General features: G+C 42.2%; 1 protein-coding gene across 4 annotated transcripts in view; it reads right to left on the bottom strand.

Moving 5' to 3' along the window:
- Positions 1 to 15,760, bottom strand: part of OSBPL9 (oxysterol binding protein like 9) — a 61,183-nt gene extending 45,423 nt beyond the window's left edge. For 2 of the 4 annotated variants that reach the window (XM_081010829.1, XM_081010830.1), the window contains exons 1-2: positions 15,603 to 15,760; positions 2,653 to 2,703 (exon numbers count right to left, since the gene is read on the bottom strand). In XM_081010829.1, coding sequence (XP_080866955.1) covers positions 2,653 to 2,703; positions 15,603 to 15,713 — 162 coding nt within the window. In that variant the 5' untranslated portion in view covers positions 15,714 to 15,760. The remainder of the gene's footprint in view (positions 1 to 2,652; positions 2,704 to 15,602) is intronic. The other 2 variants (XM_081010825.1, XM_081010826.1) reach the window with 1 other exon arrangement.
- Between the last annotated feature and the right edge of the window lie 1,498 nt (positions 15,761 to 17,258).

The raw sequence follows: 17,258 nt of genomic DNA, 5'->3' as shown, positions 1-17,258 counted from the left end.
CTGCAAGTCCGTTTTTATCACTCCTGGGGCTTACTCCTAAGTGTATATAGGACTGCAGCCTAAGGCACTTCTATACACGCTTACTTGGGAATAAGCCCCACCAACGTACTGTACTTGAACTTATTTTCAAGTAAGCATGCACAAGACTGAGCCACAGAATGCTCAACATCAAAAGGCTATATTTTGATCATACTGTGTACAGATTAATTCCCCGGGGTCCAAGAGCTTTTCTTGTTATTCCCCAGCTGTGCCTTGTGAAAAATTGATCCTACCTGCAGAATTGTTTAGGCAAAATCTCCCTTTGGATTTTAAGATCCAATTCAGTGGGTAAGATCAGATTTTTGCAAGGCACAACCATGGAAAACAAGAAAAGCTCTCAGACTCAGGGAATTAATTAGTCCAACAGACAATCAAAATATGGGTCAAGTGAAAGTATGGAGAAGCCTTTGAGCTACAACTAAGGTCACTATTGTAAATTATTCTACAGTGGTGCCCCGCAAGACGAATGCCTCGCAAGACGGAAAACCCGCTAGACGAAAGGGTTTTCCGTTTTTGAGTTGCTTCGCAGGACGAATTTCCCTATGGGCTTGCTTCGCAAGACGAAAATGTCTTGCAAGTCTTGAGATTTTTTTTTCGCTTTTCGCCCCCTTTATCTAATCTGCTAAGCCTTTAATAGCCTTTAATAGCCTTTTAGCAGCTAATCCGCTAAGCCTTTAAGCCTTTAATAGCCGCTAAACCGCTAATAGCGCTAATCCGTTAAGCCGCTAATAGGGTTGCTTCGCAAGACGAAAAAACCGCTAGACGAAGACTCTCGCGGAACGGATTAATTTCGTCTTGCGAGGCACCACTGTACTGTGACAACTGAATATTTTGCAGCAAGAAATTACATCTTAAACTACAAAATGGAATTTAAACTGCAATATGGAATCTGTTTTATTGTATGTGAAAGGCTATTTTTACAATGTATGCACATCAGGAATTTTGAAAAGCCATATTGCAACAAATGACAAAAGCATTTTGCTGTTCCATTTCCATTTCCAAGATACACACAGGTGACTTACCAAATTCCAGATAGCACCCAAATTATTTACTATTTACTACAGTTTCAGGTTAAGAACGGACCTCCAGAATGAATTAAGTTCTTAACCCGAGGTACCACTGTATACCACTGTATTTTAAAACAGCTTGAAAATATAATTATGACCTAACATGCTCTTGACAAAAATAAAAAGCTTTTACCATGTCCTTTTTGGGATTCATAATTTTACAAAAAGCTAACATATGCTCAGGACAGAGACAAAACTAATTTAATATCAGCTATAAAACAAACTGTTTAAGTAATCTACACAACTCTTCCCTTTGTTAAAAACCAACTTCCAAAATCAGACTATTTGGACCTAAGATCTTGCAATAAGCTAACATGAATTACAAACTATTACAGTAAAGGCATGTACAAAACACAGCTATCATATATAACTTCTATCCTATAATATTGAACAAAGCTGAAACTCCCCATCCCTGAACCCTCTGGTCTGGTGCTGCTGCTGCTTATGCTTATGCCAGATCACTCCATAAGAAAACCATGCTCACTCACAATTTGATCGGGCTGATCCAGCTTGCATTACTGAGACTTAGGTGGATGAGCTAGATGGGCCTTGACCTTACCTAGGGCTGGGCAATGTATCATTGAAACCAGCTTGAATCCATATGACCTGGCTATATATCACAAATCATAGTGTGTGTGTGTGGGTGCGCTATACAAAAATCACAATGTGGGAAAAACTGTGAAGCCAGACAATGCTTCTCTCCATTCCTGCAGTCCCTGTTAACTCTGCCAGCTCAGCAGAGTCTGGTAGATAAGGCAGAGTGCTTAAAAGCTCTTTCTACAGTGGGAAAACCCAGTGCAGAAAGAGTTTTTAAGCTCTCAGACTTGTTAAAGTCTGCGACTTCCTAAAGTCTGAGAGTTCTCAGGCTCTGGGAAGGTCTCATGTGGGCTCTGGTAGGCTGTCACAAGATCTTGGACAGCCCCACAAGATCTTGCAGGAGCTTCCCAGAGCTTGCACGAGAGTCTGGTAAGCAAGTGTGAGAGCTTAAAAGCTCATTCCGCAATGGAAAAACCTGGCACAGAAAGTGTTTTTAAACTCTCTACCTTGCGCGTGTTTAATTTGTGTGATTTCAGCTGGCAAGTTGCAAGTCAACTGTATACGTACACACACAAACATACATATCTTAATTCAGTCCAACATCTAGCATAAATGGCTGTCAACTACCAATAAAACCTGAAAACAGCCAATAACTCAAAGGGACAACTGTGCAGTAATGCCAAAGACAACTTGAGAAGCCTGAAATGTCAAGCTAACATCACCACCATAGGTTTTTTAGCCGATTTTGAACAAAAACACAAACAGAACTGTCATAAAATGGGCAGCAACCTGCCTCAATTCCAATCTTAAAGGTATATAGACCTCAAAGAATTTTGTAATGAAGAAAATATAGATTGCATTTAAGATATGGAAGGAAAATATAATTTGTTCCTCGTCTTTAATTGATCACTGACAGAACAAAACAAAAACCATCTCAGAAGCTAGCAAATTATTTGTCAAGTATATCACACAGCACACATCTAAGAGATGTATAAAAACAGATACTTACCCTCAATCTAACACAGCCTCTGCGTGATCCCCGCATCATCTTATCCTTTGACTGAAATAGAAAAATAAGTCAGCTAAATAAAATTGCACCACTGCAAATGCTTCAAAATTGTTCATACTCTTGTTATCTACACACCAACTGTCTTGTGAGTCTTCACAATATGTACACATGTAAAAATGAAAGGTATCTACTTAACCCATAAGATTTACCACAGATATGAGGCACTCAGATTGTGTATGCTAAATTTTATCATGTAAGTGCCTCATAAAGATCTGTTGAGCAGAAAAGTGGCTCCAAAATATTAATTTCTTACTCTTCTCCAAGGAAAGACGCTAAGAAGAAACTAAAGAGCACAAATAAGTGGTTCCAAAGCCCGCTCTCGTGATTATGAAGTGGGTAGCCCAAAAACACTATAAACTCCTCCCAGTCCTGCTTGCATGCGTCTTTACGGAGCAGGAGTCAAGCTACCTAACACCTCACCATTATGCCTCTACTTTTTTATTAGTCCATCTGTAATCCACCCCATTTGTTGTTTAATAATTATGGGTTCTCCTAAAACCAGCTTCTGCTGCCCTATAGCCCACTACATACCATAAAAATGCCCCAAAATGACACTGGCCCAGTTCCCATGCAACTTTAAACGAATGGATTAGCAATATGTATAAACCTTGCCTAGCAGTTTAACTATGGTTTGTTTACTGCCAACAAGCCACAATAGGAAGCCATTGTTTGCTAAATGGCTTACAAACCTTGGTTTGCTTTAACTATGGCTTAGCATTATATGGGAACCCAGCACCATGGTTTGCTTAATGATCCCACCCCAGAAACATACCAAATTACAAGCGCATGAGGCATTAACAGCTGGAAAACAAATGCTGGAGAAACAATACATGGGTTGTTTGATTGTCTGTGAAACAACTTGAGGTTAATTTATGGTTTGATAAACAATCCACAGCTTAAACAAACCACAGTTTATGTGTGAACTAAGCTGCTGGCTCAATTTGCATGTCACAGTAAACCACATTTAATAGTTTACCATGAACATGCCTTTCTTAGCTGTTTGTCTCCTGTCTGCTATTGCTCAAAAGAAACCAACAGCTCAGAAAAGTGAAATCATAGTTTACTATGACATTCTAGTAAGGCCACTCTAGTTCGAAAGCTACAGGAAAAACATATGTCTGGAAGCGGAAAAATTAGTAATCAGCCACAGAATCCAGGACTGGGGAATAAAGATGCTTAGCAGCCTTTTGTTCTAAGTCACAACTAGGCTAACAGACTGAAACAAAACTATACAGAACAATATGTTCCACCACACAGAAGACTGCAAACTCAAAATAATCAAGAAGAGGGCCTCTCCTATTTGTGTTTAAGAATTCAAAAAGCAAACTAGGCTATTTAGCTCTAAGGGCACAGGCATATGACAATCTATTCAACAGAGGCAGTAAAAACTGAAGCAAGATGCAAGCTGCCATTCCAAACAAGTTTTTCTTTACTTAAAAAGTGGTCTCAATCAGTTATTTCCCTTCCTATTAAACTTGCAAATAAAAGTTTAAGGCTGTTCTCATAGAAGCTAGAGCTCCTTTTGATAAAATGTATTCTAAGGCAGACTCATGCCTCTGTTCAAGTTTTTTTGCAATCAAGCTTGGGAACAACAGCACCATGCCATCATACATTTTATTTACTGCAAGTGTGCTAAGTTCTGTACACAACACCAGTGCTTATGCCCAGAGGATTTAGACCTAGTTCTCACAAACAGCAGATGGAGTCATAAAACCTGTAGTAAGCTGCCTCACTTCAAACTGAAGTTAAGGATTCATGTAACTGAATGCTTTTTTTATCTAGTTCCCCGTCTAGCACATTGAAAAGTAGGTATCAGTGAGAAGAGTTGTAGCCTAGCCTCTTCTACATGCAGGAACCCTTTTTGTGAAGCAGCAACCCTTTTTTGTGAAGACTTACAGTCTGAAGTGATATGGCTGAACACTGACCACTTCACCTGCTGTCTGTCAGAACTAACTAGCCTTAGATTAATAGGATATGAGGGAGAAGCAACAAGAGGTGACCACTGATGTATGGAAATAGCTGTATTTCCTCACCTTCTGCTACCATACTATCTGTCCTCCTAGATCATATGTATTATTCTTATTACGTATTGAATTTATACACCACCCTATACCCGGAGGTCTCAGGACGGTTCACAAAAAAAAAGTCAAAATATAAAACCATAAAATACATAAAATGAAAACAAACCAATAGCACCCCCCCAAAAAACCCCCACATTTAAAAAGGGCATAGGATGTAAATCAAATCAACCAAAGGCCTGGTTAAAAAGGAATGTTTTTGCCTGGCGCCTAAACGTGTATAATGAAGGCGCCAGGTGAACTTCCCTGCACATTCCATAGATGGGGAGCCACTGCAGAGAAAGCCCGTTCTCATGTTGCCACCCTCCTGACCTCTAGAGGAGGAGGCACACAAAGAAGGGCCTCAGAAGATGATCTCAGAGTCTGGGTAGGTTCATATAGAAAGAGTCAGTCCTTGAGTTATTGCGGTCCTGAGCCATTTAAGGCTTTATAGGTCAAAACCAGCACTTTGAAATGGGCCTGAAATTGGTAGCCAGTGAAGTTGGACCAGGGTGAGCGTAATATGCGCAAACCGTCTTGCTCCAGTGAGCAACCTGGCCGCTGAATTCTGCACTAGCTGAAGTTTCCGAACCATCTTCAGAGGCAGCCCTACGTATAACGCATTGCAGTAATCTAACCTTGAGGTTACCAGAGCATATACAACAGTAATTAGGCTATCCCTGTCCAGATAGGGGCATAGCTGGGCCATCAGCCAAAGCTGATGGAAGGCACTTGGGCCACTGGGGCCACCTGAGCCTTGAGCGACAGGAAAGGATCTAGGAGTACCCCCAAACTACGAAGTGTAACCCCATCAAGAGCTGGCGATCTCCCACCCATCTGGTCTAGGGAACCACCCACTAACAGTGCCTCAGTCTTATCTGGATTGAGTTTCAGTTTGTTGGCTCTCATCCAGTCCATTACTGAAGCAAGACACTGGTCCAGCACTTTCACTGCCTCACCTGCAGATTTAAAGGAGAAATAGAGCCAAGTGTCATCAGCATACTGCTGACAACGTACTCCAAACCTCTGGATAACCCCACCCAGTGGTTTCATGTATGTTTTTCCAAACAGGCACCTTACCCTTACACACATACGTTAAGAAAGATAACATCTAAAATAGGGTTGTAATAGTCAATCAGTGAATCTAACCAATTGTTTAAAGACATGTAGATGGCTTTTTATAGAGCACTCAATTACCGTAACTGGGCATCATTTCAGAGGGGTGTTTATCCAAGCACTTACAGTATAGGCTCAGACCTGGCTGCACAGTTTGGGCAGTCTATGCAACTAATAAGATAGCTGCTGTGAAAGTTAGAGAACAAATATCACCCTTCTTTTGGGTGTCAGTATCCAGAATGCCTGTGGCTGACAGCAAACTGCTGCTTCTTCAGTCAACTTACACTACATGAATTTCATTCCTTTGGTTAATGTGAGAAGCCCCAGCCTTCCCACCCTTGAAGAACTACCACTGCATTTGCACAAAGATCCTATTTAGCATCAAGGTTTGGAGGAAGGCTGGCATTATATAACCATTGCATTGCCAAGGAACTCGGAGAACTTCAGAAATACTATCAGGCAGTTCTTTCCACTTCCCAACTTAGAGCTGGAGAGTAGAACAAGGAACTGCTCTTGTCCTCATAAGAAGACGTGAAGTCAAGGATCAATGGAGAGGCAGGGTTCTCGCAACTAGTTTTTGGCTTGATTGCCATGATCAAATAACTGTTTGAGATGAGGTTTTAGAAATAAGAAAGAAAATATGAGAAATGAGTGAATAATCTAAAGCAGGCATAGGCAAACTCAGGCCTCCAGATGTTTTGGGACTACAACTCCCATCATTCCTAGCTAACAGGACCAGTGGTCAGGGATGATGGGAACTGTAGTCCCAAAACATCTGGAGGGCAGAGTTTCCCTATGAAAGCATTTACCAAGTAAGTGTAAATACTAGATGAAGGTTGCTATCTTGACAGAAATAAACTAACATGGAAGCAGTTTCAGAATCTAACCTACTGCCTGGGATTTTTCCACTGCATTGACATGAAGAGGAAACTCAAAAACAATGGGCCTAAAATTCCCAAGCCAAGAAAGGAGAAGAATCTCATATTTTGTCTCCATCTTATGGATACTCAAAGCAATAGCAGCAGTTCTATCTAGTCCTCTTGTGCAATATATTTCTGTAAAATAGCAAATAGATTTCATAACATCAATGAAGAGTGACTATAGACTAATATAGGCATACACTGCATATTTATGAAGGCAAACCTCATTAAAAGCTAAGCCACAAAAATCCATTTTAAAAGCACAGAAGGACCTAATTCATCCCAACAGAAGGGGATCAGAGGATGGGAACAGGAAAGATTTCTCTAGAAAGAGAAAATAAGCTGACTACTGAACTATAATACTGTATAGACCTGCAAATATGTCTTATTGAGCAACCCTTGGGAATAAATTTCAAATAAAAACAAACCATCTAAACTTACTATGGCTGCAATGTTATATTCACTTGCCTTGAGTAAGGCCCTTCTGAACTTAGTAGACTCCCTCAGTGTTTGCCATAAATGATCAAATGATTAAAGCACTGTTTGTGAATATCTTCCCATCTGCATTATTGAGCAATAACAATATATTTACTGCAGTATTAACTTTTCCAGATAATGCCAGGCTTGTGAGAGGTAGAGAAAAAGATTAAGACAATATACAACTTCATGCTTAATGTCACAATCATAGGCCTGTCAGGAAAGTTTTTTTAAAATTTGTTATTTTCAAGCGCACCTTTTGAGACCTGAACCAAGAGATCAGTAAACAATTCCCAGAACTAGCCATGCCCTAAGCTATAATTGAGAAAGAAGACATTTCAATACAGGCACTGATAACCCACATCTCTGTTAATGATGAAGGGGAAATTTAGCACTTTTAAATAACTGCAAGCTTATCTCTGTTTTTCTACTCACTTTTTTATCTTTCACCAGCTCATAGATCATTTGAATACATTAAAGTTTAGTTGTTTTTCAGGTCTCTGATATGACATATTGGGACTATGTGACATGTTTAAGAGCCCTGCTGGATTGGGCCAAAGACTGATATAATCCAGAACTCTTTTCTCACAGTGGCCAATGTCAGGGACTGGATAGACACCGGAGGGCACTGAGGGAGGAGCAGCCGGATGCTGCCACTGCTGCCACTGCCCAGAGCCTGAGGCGGCGCCTCTTTCCTTTCTTCCCTCTTACTCGGTCGCCCTCCTCTCTCTCTCTTATTTCCTCCCACCCCCCACCTCACTTCTCTCTCACTCCCTCAGCCTCGAGGCCTCTCCCTCTTTCCCGCCCAGGGGTGATTTTGTCACATACCCATAGGCCTGACACCTGGGGCGCACCGCCCCCCGCCTCCCCTTGTGACGCCCCTGCTTACAACCTCTTTTTGTTTTAACCAACTTGTTCAAATTTGGTAACATCAGCAAGCATGGCTACTGCATCCCTAACTCAAGTAACCCTAGGGCTACTAAATTAGGTTAAACAGCACAGATCCTCATACCAAGCGTGGGGACTCCACCTTCTATATCCCTCCACTGAGAACACTGTTTATTCCCACTCTCTGCTTCCTGTTTTCTCAACCAGTTACCAATCCATATACGGACCCTTTCTCTCCTTCCATGACTATTAAGCTTACTTGGGAATCTTTGGTGAGAAACTTTAACAAAAGCTTTTGAAAAGCTTTCCTAGAACAGTCATTAAGCTAATTAGCCAGTAATTTTCCAGATCCTCACTGAATCTTTTTTTTTTTTTTAAGTTGATGTTACAGTGGCCTCTTTTCAATCTTCAGTAACGGAGGCTGATATTAAGTCAAGTTACAGTGTGACCAAAACAGCAGTTGGTGCAGAGTTATGCAGAACGTAACAAGTTTGATTCTCAGGACCAAAGTACACATTATTCAGAAGATCTATGACTGAATCTCATGCATAGGGCAGGCAATTTGATCAGAACAGTGGAGGGGGCAAGATAATTGATACGGAAGGGGGGCATGTCTTCTTCACCTTCTTCTTCGCTACAATATATCCATTTATTTCCAATTGTCAATGTCAAAAGGGACTAAAATCTATAAAATTCATAGAAAATCAATGTGCCAATTTGCTCAATTTCTCTAGGACTCCATGACACCTCCCCTGTCCTCCATAATCCCTCAAGCAAGGTGTCAAGACCCTAATCCTGTCAAATCGCTCTGCCAAGCCTTTCCTCCGGGCAATGCCAGGTGGCAGACTATGCATACATGGACCATTGTCTTCCCATCACCGGTACTCAGGATGTGCTTATCTGCGCATATCTCCAGCTCTGCATATTCCCCCCTCCCTCCTCCATATGTTAATCCGGTGTAACCCAACCTCTTCCTAATGTATTCGTGATGTAATCTGTGTAACCCAACCTCTTCTTAATGTATTCATGATGTAACTGGGATGTATTTTGCACTGTATTCTGGGACATGAAGTTTCAAAAATTCATGTCACCCCTTTCTCGCTGTTCAATCTCGCCTTTAACCTGTTGCGCAATAAACTTGGATCTTCTGCAGTTTGCTCCTGTCTCCGGCTGAGATCATTTTTCTTCCGCAGGGACCCACGGACTTAGTCCAACGAGCTGGGTGGCAGAGTAGCCCCGCACCCAGATTTTACCGTAACAATAATGTTTAACCTTTTTCCATGCAGTTCTTGGAGTTAAAGTTTCCCTGCAATATGTTCACCCCACAGGGTAAAATCACACTCACACAAGCATCAGCTTGGAGGAGCAATTTGCCTGGAACTTACATGGAGCGGGCAGTGTTGAACATACAGTAGGGCTGCTTCTATGATCATATTGGCAGTTTTCCATGGCTGTACAGGGTTTCAGTTAAAAAAACAACAACACGCACACACCAGAAAAGCCAATCACAGATCTCCTACATCACATGAAATTTTATCTTCAACAGCTGGAGTTAAACAGAGACAAGAAGTCTGACCCCACCCCAATGTGCCTCTGCAAACACAGACTTAGACCATGCAATCTACAAGCTTCTGCAACACAAACTACCCATCATAATGATGAGCATTTCCCTATCACTGTGAACTATCACAATAAGAGTATTATAGAATCATAGGAGGGTTGAAAGGGACCATGAGGGTCATCTAGTCCAACCTCCTACAATGAAGGACTATTTTGCCCACCAGGCAGTTCAAACCCACTCTGAGATTAAGAGTCTCATGCTCTCATGACTGAGCTAGCCCAGTTACACTAGTAGTTACACGGAGGCAATGTGGCCCATCTGGCTACGTGCAAAGGAAAAGCACGAAAGATAGGAGTTGGAAGACAGGAGGAGAGGGTATCCTCCATATACTATCCTATCATGTCCATACTTCTCACATTTTGCAAGCAGTAGCCATAAACCTTAGCTGTCAACACTATACAGTAATTACGGTACACTACAGCACTTAATTGGGACGCGGGTGGCGCTGTGGGTTAAACCACAGAGCCTAGGACTTGCCAATCAGAAGGTCGGTGCTTCGAATCCCCGCAATGGGGTGAGCTCCTGTTGTTTGGTTCCAGCTGCTGCCAACCTAGCAATTCGAAAGCACGTCAAAGTGCAAGTAGATAAATAGATCTGGCAGGAAGGTAAACGGCGTTTCCATGCACTGCTCTGGTTCGCCAGAATCGGCTTAGTCATGCTGGCCACATGACCCGGAAGCTGTCTGCAGACAAACGCAGGCTCCCTCGGCCAGTAAAGCGAGATGAGTGCCGCAACCCCAGAGTCGTCTGTGACTGGACTTAATGGTCAGGGGTCCCTTTACCTTTACAGCACTTAATTACCAAAGTTCAGGCCTACATGAGCAGGAAGATACTCATCTAACCCCAGGCTCATACTACTGCATTATGCGAGAGCTTGCCAAAATGCTTATCTGCCCCCTCCCATTGAGGATTCCTTGCAACCCCCAATTTGTTGAGGACTGAAAGCAAATCACAAAGATTATCCAGTGCAGAAGTGTGCACATCTGATTTCCTAACAGACGTTTATACTTTTGTCTGTAAAACAAGCTCACCAAGAATCTTGTTTTGAACAGATGTGAAGTATCAGGTTACTTATTGCAAGCAGAGGGAGAGTCCAAGGTACCAAATGAGAATGGAATGCAGTTACCTCATGCAGAAGATTTATGTAAACAGTACACTGCTTATTTTCCTTTGTGGCAAAGTAGCATCTTGCTGAAACAGAAAGAAACTGTATCTAAAACCTGCAGTGGAGTTCTCTGTTTCCAGTTTTGGGTACAAGACATAATGATGTTGTTGTTCTACAGCAATGTGTACAGAAGAAAGCCTAAATTGATCTTGATGTATTTCTCTTATACAATTGAATTCTTTGTACATTTCCCCCCTGAAAATTTAGATCCCTGGGGCAAAAAATTAAACCAGAACTAAAAGTTACAGCTGGCAATGAAATAGAGTTTTGCTTAAGGACTCTTTCAGCCATTGGGTTTGCTCACTTTATTTTCTCAGGCATTTCCATTCTCCCTTATGAACTCATAGAAATGGCAATTTCAGTGTTCTCCAAAGTACATGGAATGGTTTAAGATGAGCTATACCTTTAACACCCCAACATCAGCAAAATTATAAAGACCAGGTGAGTTTACATTTACCCACTATGCTTGCCTGTTCTTTTGTTGATGAAAATTTAATGTTCTGCAGAACCTGAAATTTTTGGACAAAGAATATACGTGTAAAAGGAATAGAGAGAAGTTATTCTCTCTTTCTTGTAATACTAGAATTCAGGATCACCCAATTAAGCTCTAACTCAAATTAATGGAGGCTAAGACTATCAATGTCTGCTGGTCATGATGGCAATATACCACTTCCAGAGTCAGAGATGCCATGCCTCTGCATACCAGCTGCTGGGGAACAGCAACAGGAGAGAGCTGTTACCTCATGTCTTGCTTGTGGGCTTCTCATAGGCATCTTGTTGGCCACTGTGGGAAACAGGAAACTAAACTAAACTAGGCAGGCCTTTGGTCTACTCCTGCAGGGTTGTTCTTATGTTCTTAAGTTTCAATTGGAAAGCAATGAATTCAATTAGAAAGCAACATATTGTGAACATATCCTCACATTAAATTCTTTTTCTTTCAGAAGAGCCTTCCTATTCAAAGCTCATACACCTTAAGAAAAAAGATACAATAACTATGATAAAGACAATCACACTGCATCATGTTGGCAAATTCAAATTTTTAAACAGTGTATATGAGTTTGAAACATAAGCATATTTGAACTGTTTGCCTGCAAAGTGAATATATTCACAAGCCAACATCAAGGCAAGTACTTTTACAGCTTTACTTCAGGCAATGAATCACTGTGACTGCTATTTTAACCATGGTTTGTTGAAGAAACCATGAACCATCTCACAGATGAATGAACAAGTCACATCTTATTTCTTGAAAGCTTAGTTTGTTTTCCAGTGGCTCTTGCGTCATGCCTTTGTAATTTGGTGAGTGTCTGAGGTGCAATGATGAAACAAACCATGGTTAAGCAAGGCTGCTGGGTTTGGCAGCAACACTAAAACCACAGTTAAAACAAGCCATGGGTTGTAAGCCAACAAGTCGTGTCTCCACAATGTTATTTGCTGATAGAAAACAAATCATGCTTAGTTTGTTGGGCTGGGTTTGTGTGCTCAACAAACCATGGCTTAAGAGTTATGTGCAAATTGAGCTCTTTGTACAGTACTAGCACAAGAGCAGAACACCAAAACACAGATCTCCAGCTCTCCATCCTTAGTCTCTTATTTATATTCATGCACCCAGAAAGGAAGCCACACAATACTACTCCATACCCACTATGTTAATTGTTCCTTATAATATTCCTACTTGGGAGGAAGAAGAATGCAAGGGAAAGAAGCAGAGACAACATCAGTGTCTGCTCCAGTCCGACTGTCCTCTCCCCACACCCAACTTTACATGTTTGTCTTAATACTCCAAGATTGTAAAAATGCCTTGAGTGTCTTGACAGAAAGGCTGTATTTAAATGTGGCAACTTAATTTATTATTATTACAATTTATTACCCACCCTCACTCTAAGGTCACAAGGCATTGGTGTAGACTTTGAAAGGAAATGTACAGCAGTACATTCACATCCTGTTGGAAAAATCTGGGGAGGGGGGAGAATAAAGGGTCATCTAAATTAAGAAGTGATATTAATGGTTCCTGCATCCATATTGGAGAACTGCAGCCCCTCATACCTCTTGCACTACTGCAGCAGAAATTTAATGTTAGTCCTATTTTTAAAGTACCGTAACACCTCTTCCTAGCACAGGTTCTTTGCCCTTGTTATATAACAATAAGAATCTCTACATTTTCACAGCGATATATTATCATTCATAAGAAGTGGCAGCTCTTACATGCTAACTTGTTGCACACTCAAAGCAAAAAGCATCTGCCAGTAAAGTTGCTGACAACTCTCTTTAAGAACGCTTTTATCTGAAATATTACCCCCTAAATGGTTATCTTCCCTCTCAATATACATATTATAATTTCCCAATATGACCCCAAGGACTAGCTCATCTGCCCAAACTTCAAAATTCTACCTCAAAACTTAGCTGCTATCATCGTGTTCTATTCTTAAAGTATTAGGACTGGACATTCCTACTGCTTTACCCACCCCACTTCAGTCACCAGAACTAAACCCATATGGCAATTCTATGGTGTAAGCCTTAAAATACACAGATGCCTCTATTCCAACCAAAGACCACAATGGTAATCTCATATTTCCACCTAACACTCACATGATCAAACTTATAGCATGTCATAGTCTTAAATGTTACTAACCAATCCCAGTCTCCAGCTTAGTCAAGATGCCAGGCTGCCCGCAACAGGGTTTTTTTTCTCTTGTGGTTGGAATTCCTTCCCACTGAAATTTTGGCAGGCACATTCTCTCTTCTCAGAGGGAGTGGTAATAAAACTTACCTTATTCACTGTAACTTCTGCAGCTAGATTAAGTTATTTGTATTCCTCTGTTGTTTATTCTAACACTGCTTATCCCAGTGTTTCCCAAACTTGGGTCTCCAGCTGTTTTTGGACTACAACTCCCATCATCCCTAGCTAGCTAGACCAGTGGTCAAGGATGGTAGGAATTGTTGACCAAAAGCAGCTGAAGACTCAAGTTTGGGAAAGACTGGTTTATCCCATGCTGCTGCTATGTGATTAGAAGTTTTCCCTGTTGCTTCTTAGACTTGAATTGGTTTTTAATAATTAATTATTTTTATTTATTTTTATTTTAAGTCACATTGAACTCAGTATATTTATAGATCACCTTTCGGCAATAATAAGTAAGAAGCAATAGAGTGACCTTGCAGTTACTATGGCTTGTTTATTTTACTTCATTTTATTAATTTTTATACTGTCCTTCATCCATAAATCTCATAAACATAAAAACAACAACATAAAAAATACATAATAAAAATAAGAACGCCCCCCCATACACAAGCTAATAACCCCTGCCTCTGCCTTAAGATTGTTCACACACACACACAAAATCATATAGTATACTGCATTGGTGATTATTAAGAAAAGGTAAATGTTTCAAGTGGCAACTAAGTAAAAACAAAACAAGTGCAATTCTATACATGTCAACTCAGAACAAAAGCCTATTGAGCTCAAATTACTCCCAGTTAAGTGTTAAAAGACTGCTACCTATGACTAACCCTGAACAAGTTGCCTGTCTATAATGTTCTAATTGAAACCATAAAATAAATTTGGATTAAACAAGTTGTGTGCTAATGAGAAGTTTTACCGCACAAAGCACCTGCTAACTTGCAAAGTTTACCGCTATCAAAGACTACTACTATCCGAAGCAGCAACACTCAATTTAACTGAATCTTAAACAATTTACTGAATTAAACCTATTCAAACTTTGTTTTAAGGCCAAAATTGTTACATAGTAAACACCAGATTCGTGTGTTACTGTATTTTCAAAGATACAGTGTAACTAGTGTGGTATAGACTGCGAAACAGACATCTTCTATTGTTTTGTCCCTAATGTCCTGTTTGTAAGCTGCAGAAAGAGTACCTCAGTAGTTCAACCTTGTGTCTGATCCTGCCAAACAACTCTTTACGCTTTTAATTAATCCCCTGTGCTGTGCAGATTTCAATTATCAAGATGTCTCCCCTGAAGTAGACACAGTAATGGGCAAGACCATAAGCAGAGCCTGTGTTTTGTTTGTTTACTAACGTCAGTGAAACTTACTCTCAAGTTTGGGTGCTCAGGATGGAGTCACCATCTGACAGAGAGGGGGAGAAAGTTACTGCTACTTCCCTTTTCTGGTCTATCCCTACTTTGAAAGAGAGGAATGGTTGGATTCCGCCTTCAAATGCGGCACAAAAGCAGCCTTGGCTGCCAACGTTTATCACGCGGAAGCTCTACCTCGCTTGCCAAAAGGAGTCAACCCCTCTTTCCTCAAGCAAGGAGAGTACAGCTTGCCCGCCCCCAGACCCAAAACAGGCTTGTGCTTTTGAGACCCGCCTCCCCCTTTCACAAAGTAAAGAGCACTTAGCACCACCAGGCCCTTCGGCTCCCCCCACCCCACAAAAAACCCCACTTCAGTCGCCTCAAGTTAAAACGCGGCCCGACCCCACGCCCCCCTCCACATAAATCTCCCAACGCTACCACCCTATTGGCTAGCGCCAAAATCTCTGCCATCCCTATTGGCTTCCTCGCGACCGCGACACTCCCTCTCTCAGAAACCCCTACCCCTGGCAAGCGGGCATCCTGGCTGTGCTCCGCTTCGCCCCCCCCCACCCCCACAGCTCCGTCCTCCCGGTTTGCCCCCCCCTCCCTCGACACGCACCGTATAGTAGGAGAGCAGCCCCGCGTTGTAGTCGAGCACGAACCAGCGGTACTGCCAGCCTTTCATCACGTTGGTCCATTTACTCAGCGGGCCTTCCATGATGGACGCCATCTTGGGAGCCGGTAAGATGCCAAGCGGCCCCGCTGAAACGAACGCCGGTCGCGCGGGCGGGGCTGAGGGAGGAGGAGGAGCGGGGCGGGCTGGGGGGGGAGGAGAGAGGAGGGACGGAGAGAAAGAAAGAACGCGCGAGCGGGCGGGTGCGCGCGCACCGTCAGTGGGCTAGGCCTGACTAAGGCCTGAGATTAAGAGGAGAGAGGCGACGGGCGCGGCAAGGGAAAAAAACACCACACACACACACACACAGAGCCTACGCTGCTAACGAGAGGGAGGAGATAAAGACTGAGGGGGCGTGACTTGTGTACTGAGGGACGCAAGGTGGAGGGAGGGGGCCAAAAAATAATAATCGTTAGGGGGCGCACGAGGGTTTTTGGAAAAGTCTTGGGGAAGTCTTGGGGAAGCCTCCCGCAGTTTGGTCAAACTCATGTTGGTAGCTTCGAGAACACTGTCCAACCATCTCGTCCTCTGCCGTCCCCTTCTCCTTGTGCCCTCCATCTTTCCCAACATCAGGGTCTTTTCCAGGGAGTCTTCTCTTCTCATGAGGTGGCCAAAGTATTGGAGCCTCAGCTTCAGGATCTGTCCTTCCAGTGAGCACTCAGGGCTGATTTCCTTCAGAATGGAGAGGTTTGATCTTCTTGCAGTCCATGGGACTCTCAAGAGTCTCCTCCAGCACCATAATTCAGAAGCATCAATTCTTCGGTGATCAGCCTTCTTTATGGTCCAGTTCTCACTTCCATACATCATGACTGAGAAAACCATAGCTTTAACTATACGAACCTTTGTCGGCAAGGTGATGTCTTTGCTTTTTAAGATGCCGTCTTAAAGTATAGCGAAGCATTTAAGGCTGCTGCCAGTATGGGCTTAAAAGTGCCGAAAGCTGCATTTCTGCTTGCACGTAGGTGACCTGGAAGAAAGCCTCATTGAAACTCCTTTCGAGTGCATTCGGAGTTACAGAACTTCATTTGGGTGTCACTCCAAGTAAAGACGGTGCTTATTATCCTGTTCCCACTACAGATGTGGAATTCATACAGATGTGGAATTCACTCAGCACTGACAAGTTTTCTCGGAACCCTGGAGCTGTAAAGGTATTTTGCAGACATTCTAGTTCTGATTGGATTGCCCTAATCTACTATGCTTTTCATCAGCAGGGACATAGGAAGGGGGGGCGGGGGGCAGGCTGCCCCAGGTGCCATCATCAGGTGACAAATTGTCAAGGAACAATTACTGCCCTACTAGGGCGGTTCATAATTACTGCCCTACTAGGCTGGTTTTTTAAAAAATGCCTGCTCCAAAGGTCTTATCTTACTACACTAGGGATTATATAGCTATATATGATATTTCATGCATATTAGTTAATATCTTGACCCTCCTCCACGAAAATAGCTGTTTACTTGGCCATTTTCCTATGTCATGAAGGCTGAAATTTCAATTCAGTGGAGCAGGGTCAAGCCTCCTAGCTGCCTGCTTTCCTATACAGCCAGTCCAACTGGTGGCTCTGGCTGTCTGGTGGCTCTGGTTGTCTGCTTCCTTCTCCTTACT

Source organism: Podarcis pityusensis (genome assembly GCF_964106645.2).
Source record: "Podarcis pityusensis genome assembly, chromosome: 6".
NCBI lineage: Eukaryota > Metazoa > Chordata > Lepidosauria > Squamata > Lacertidae > Podarcis > Podarcis pityusensis.
The sequence above is the reverse complement of the archived record's forward strand: the minus strand, read 5'-3'. Positions and strand labels throughout refer to the sequence as shown.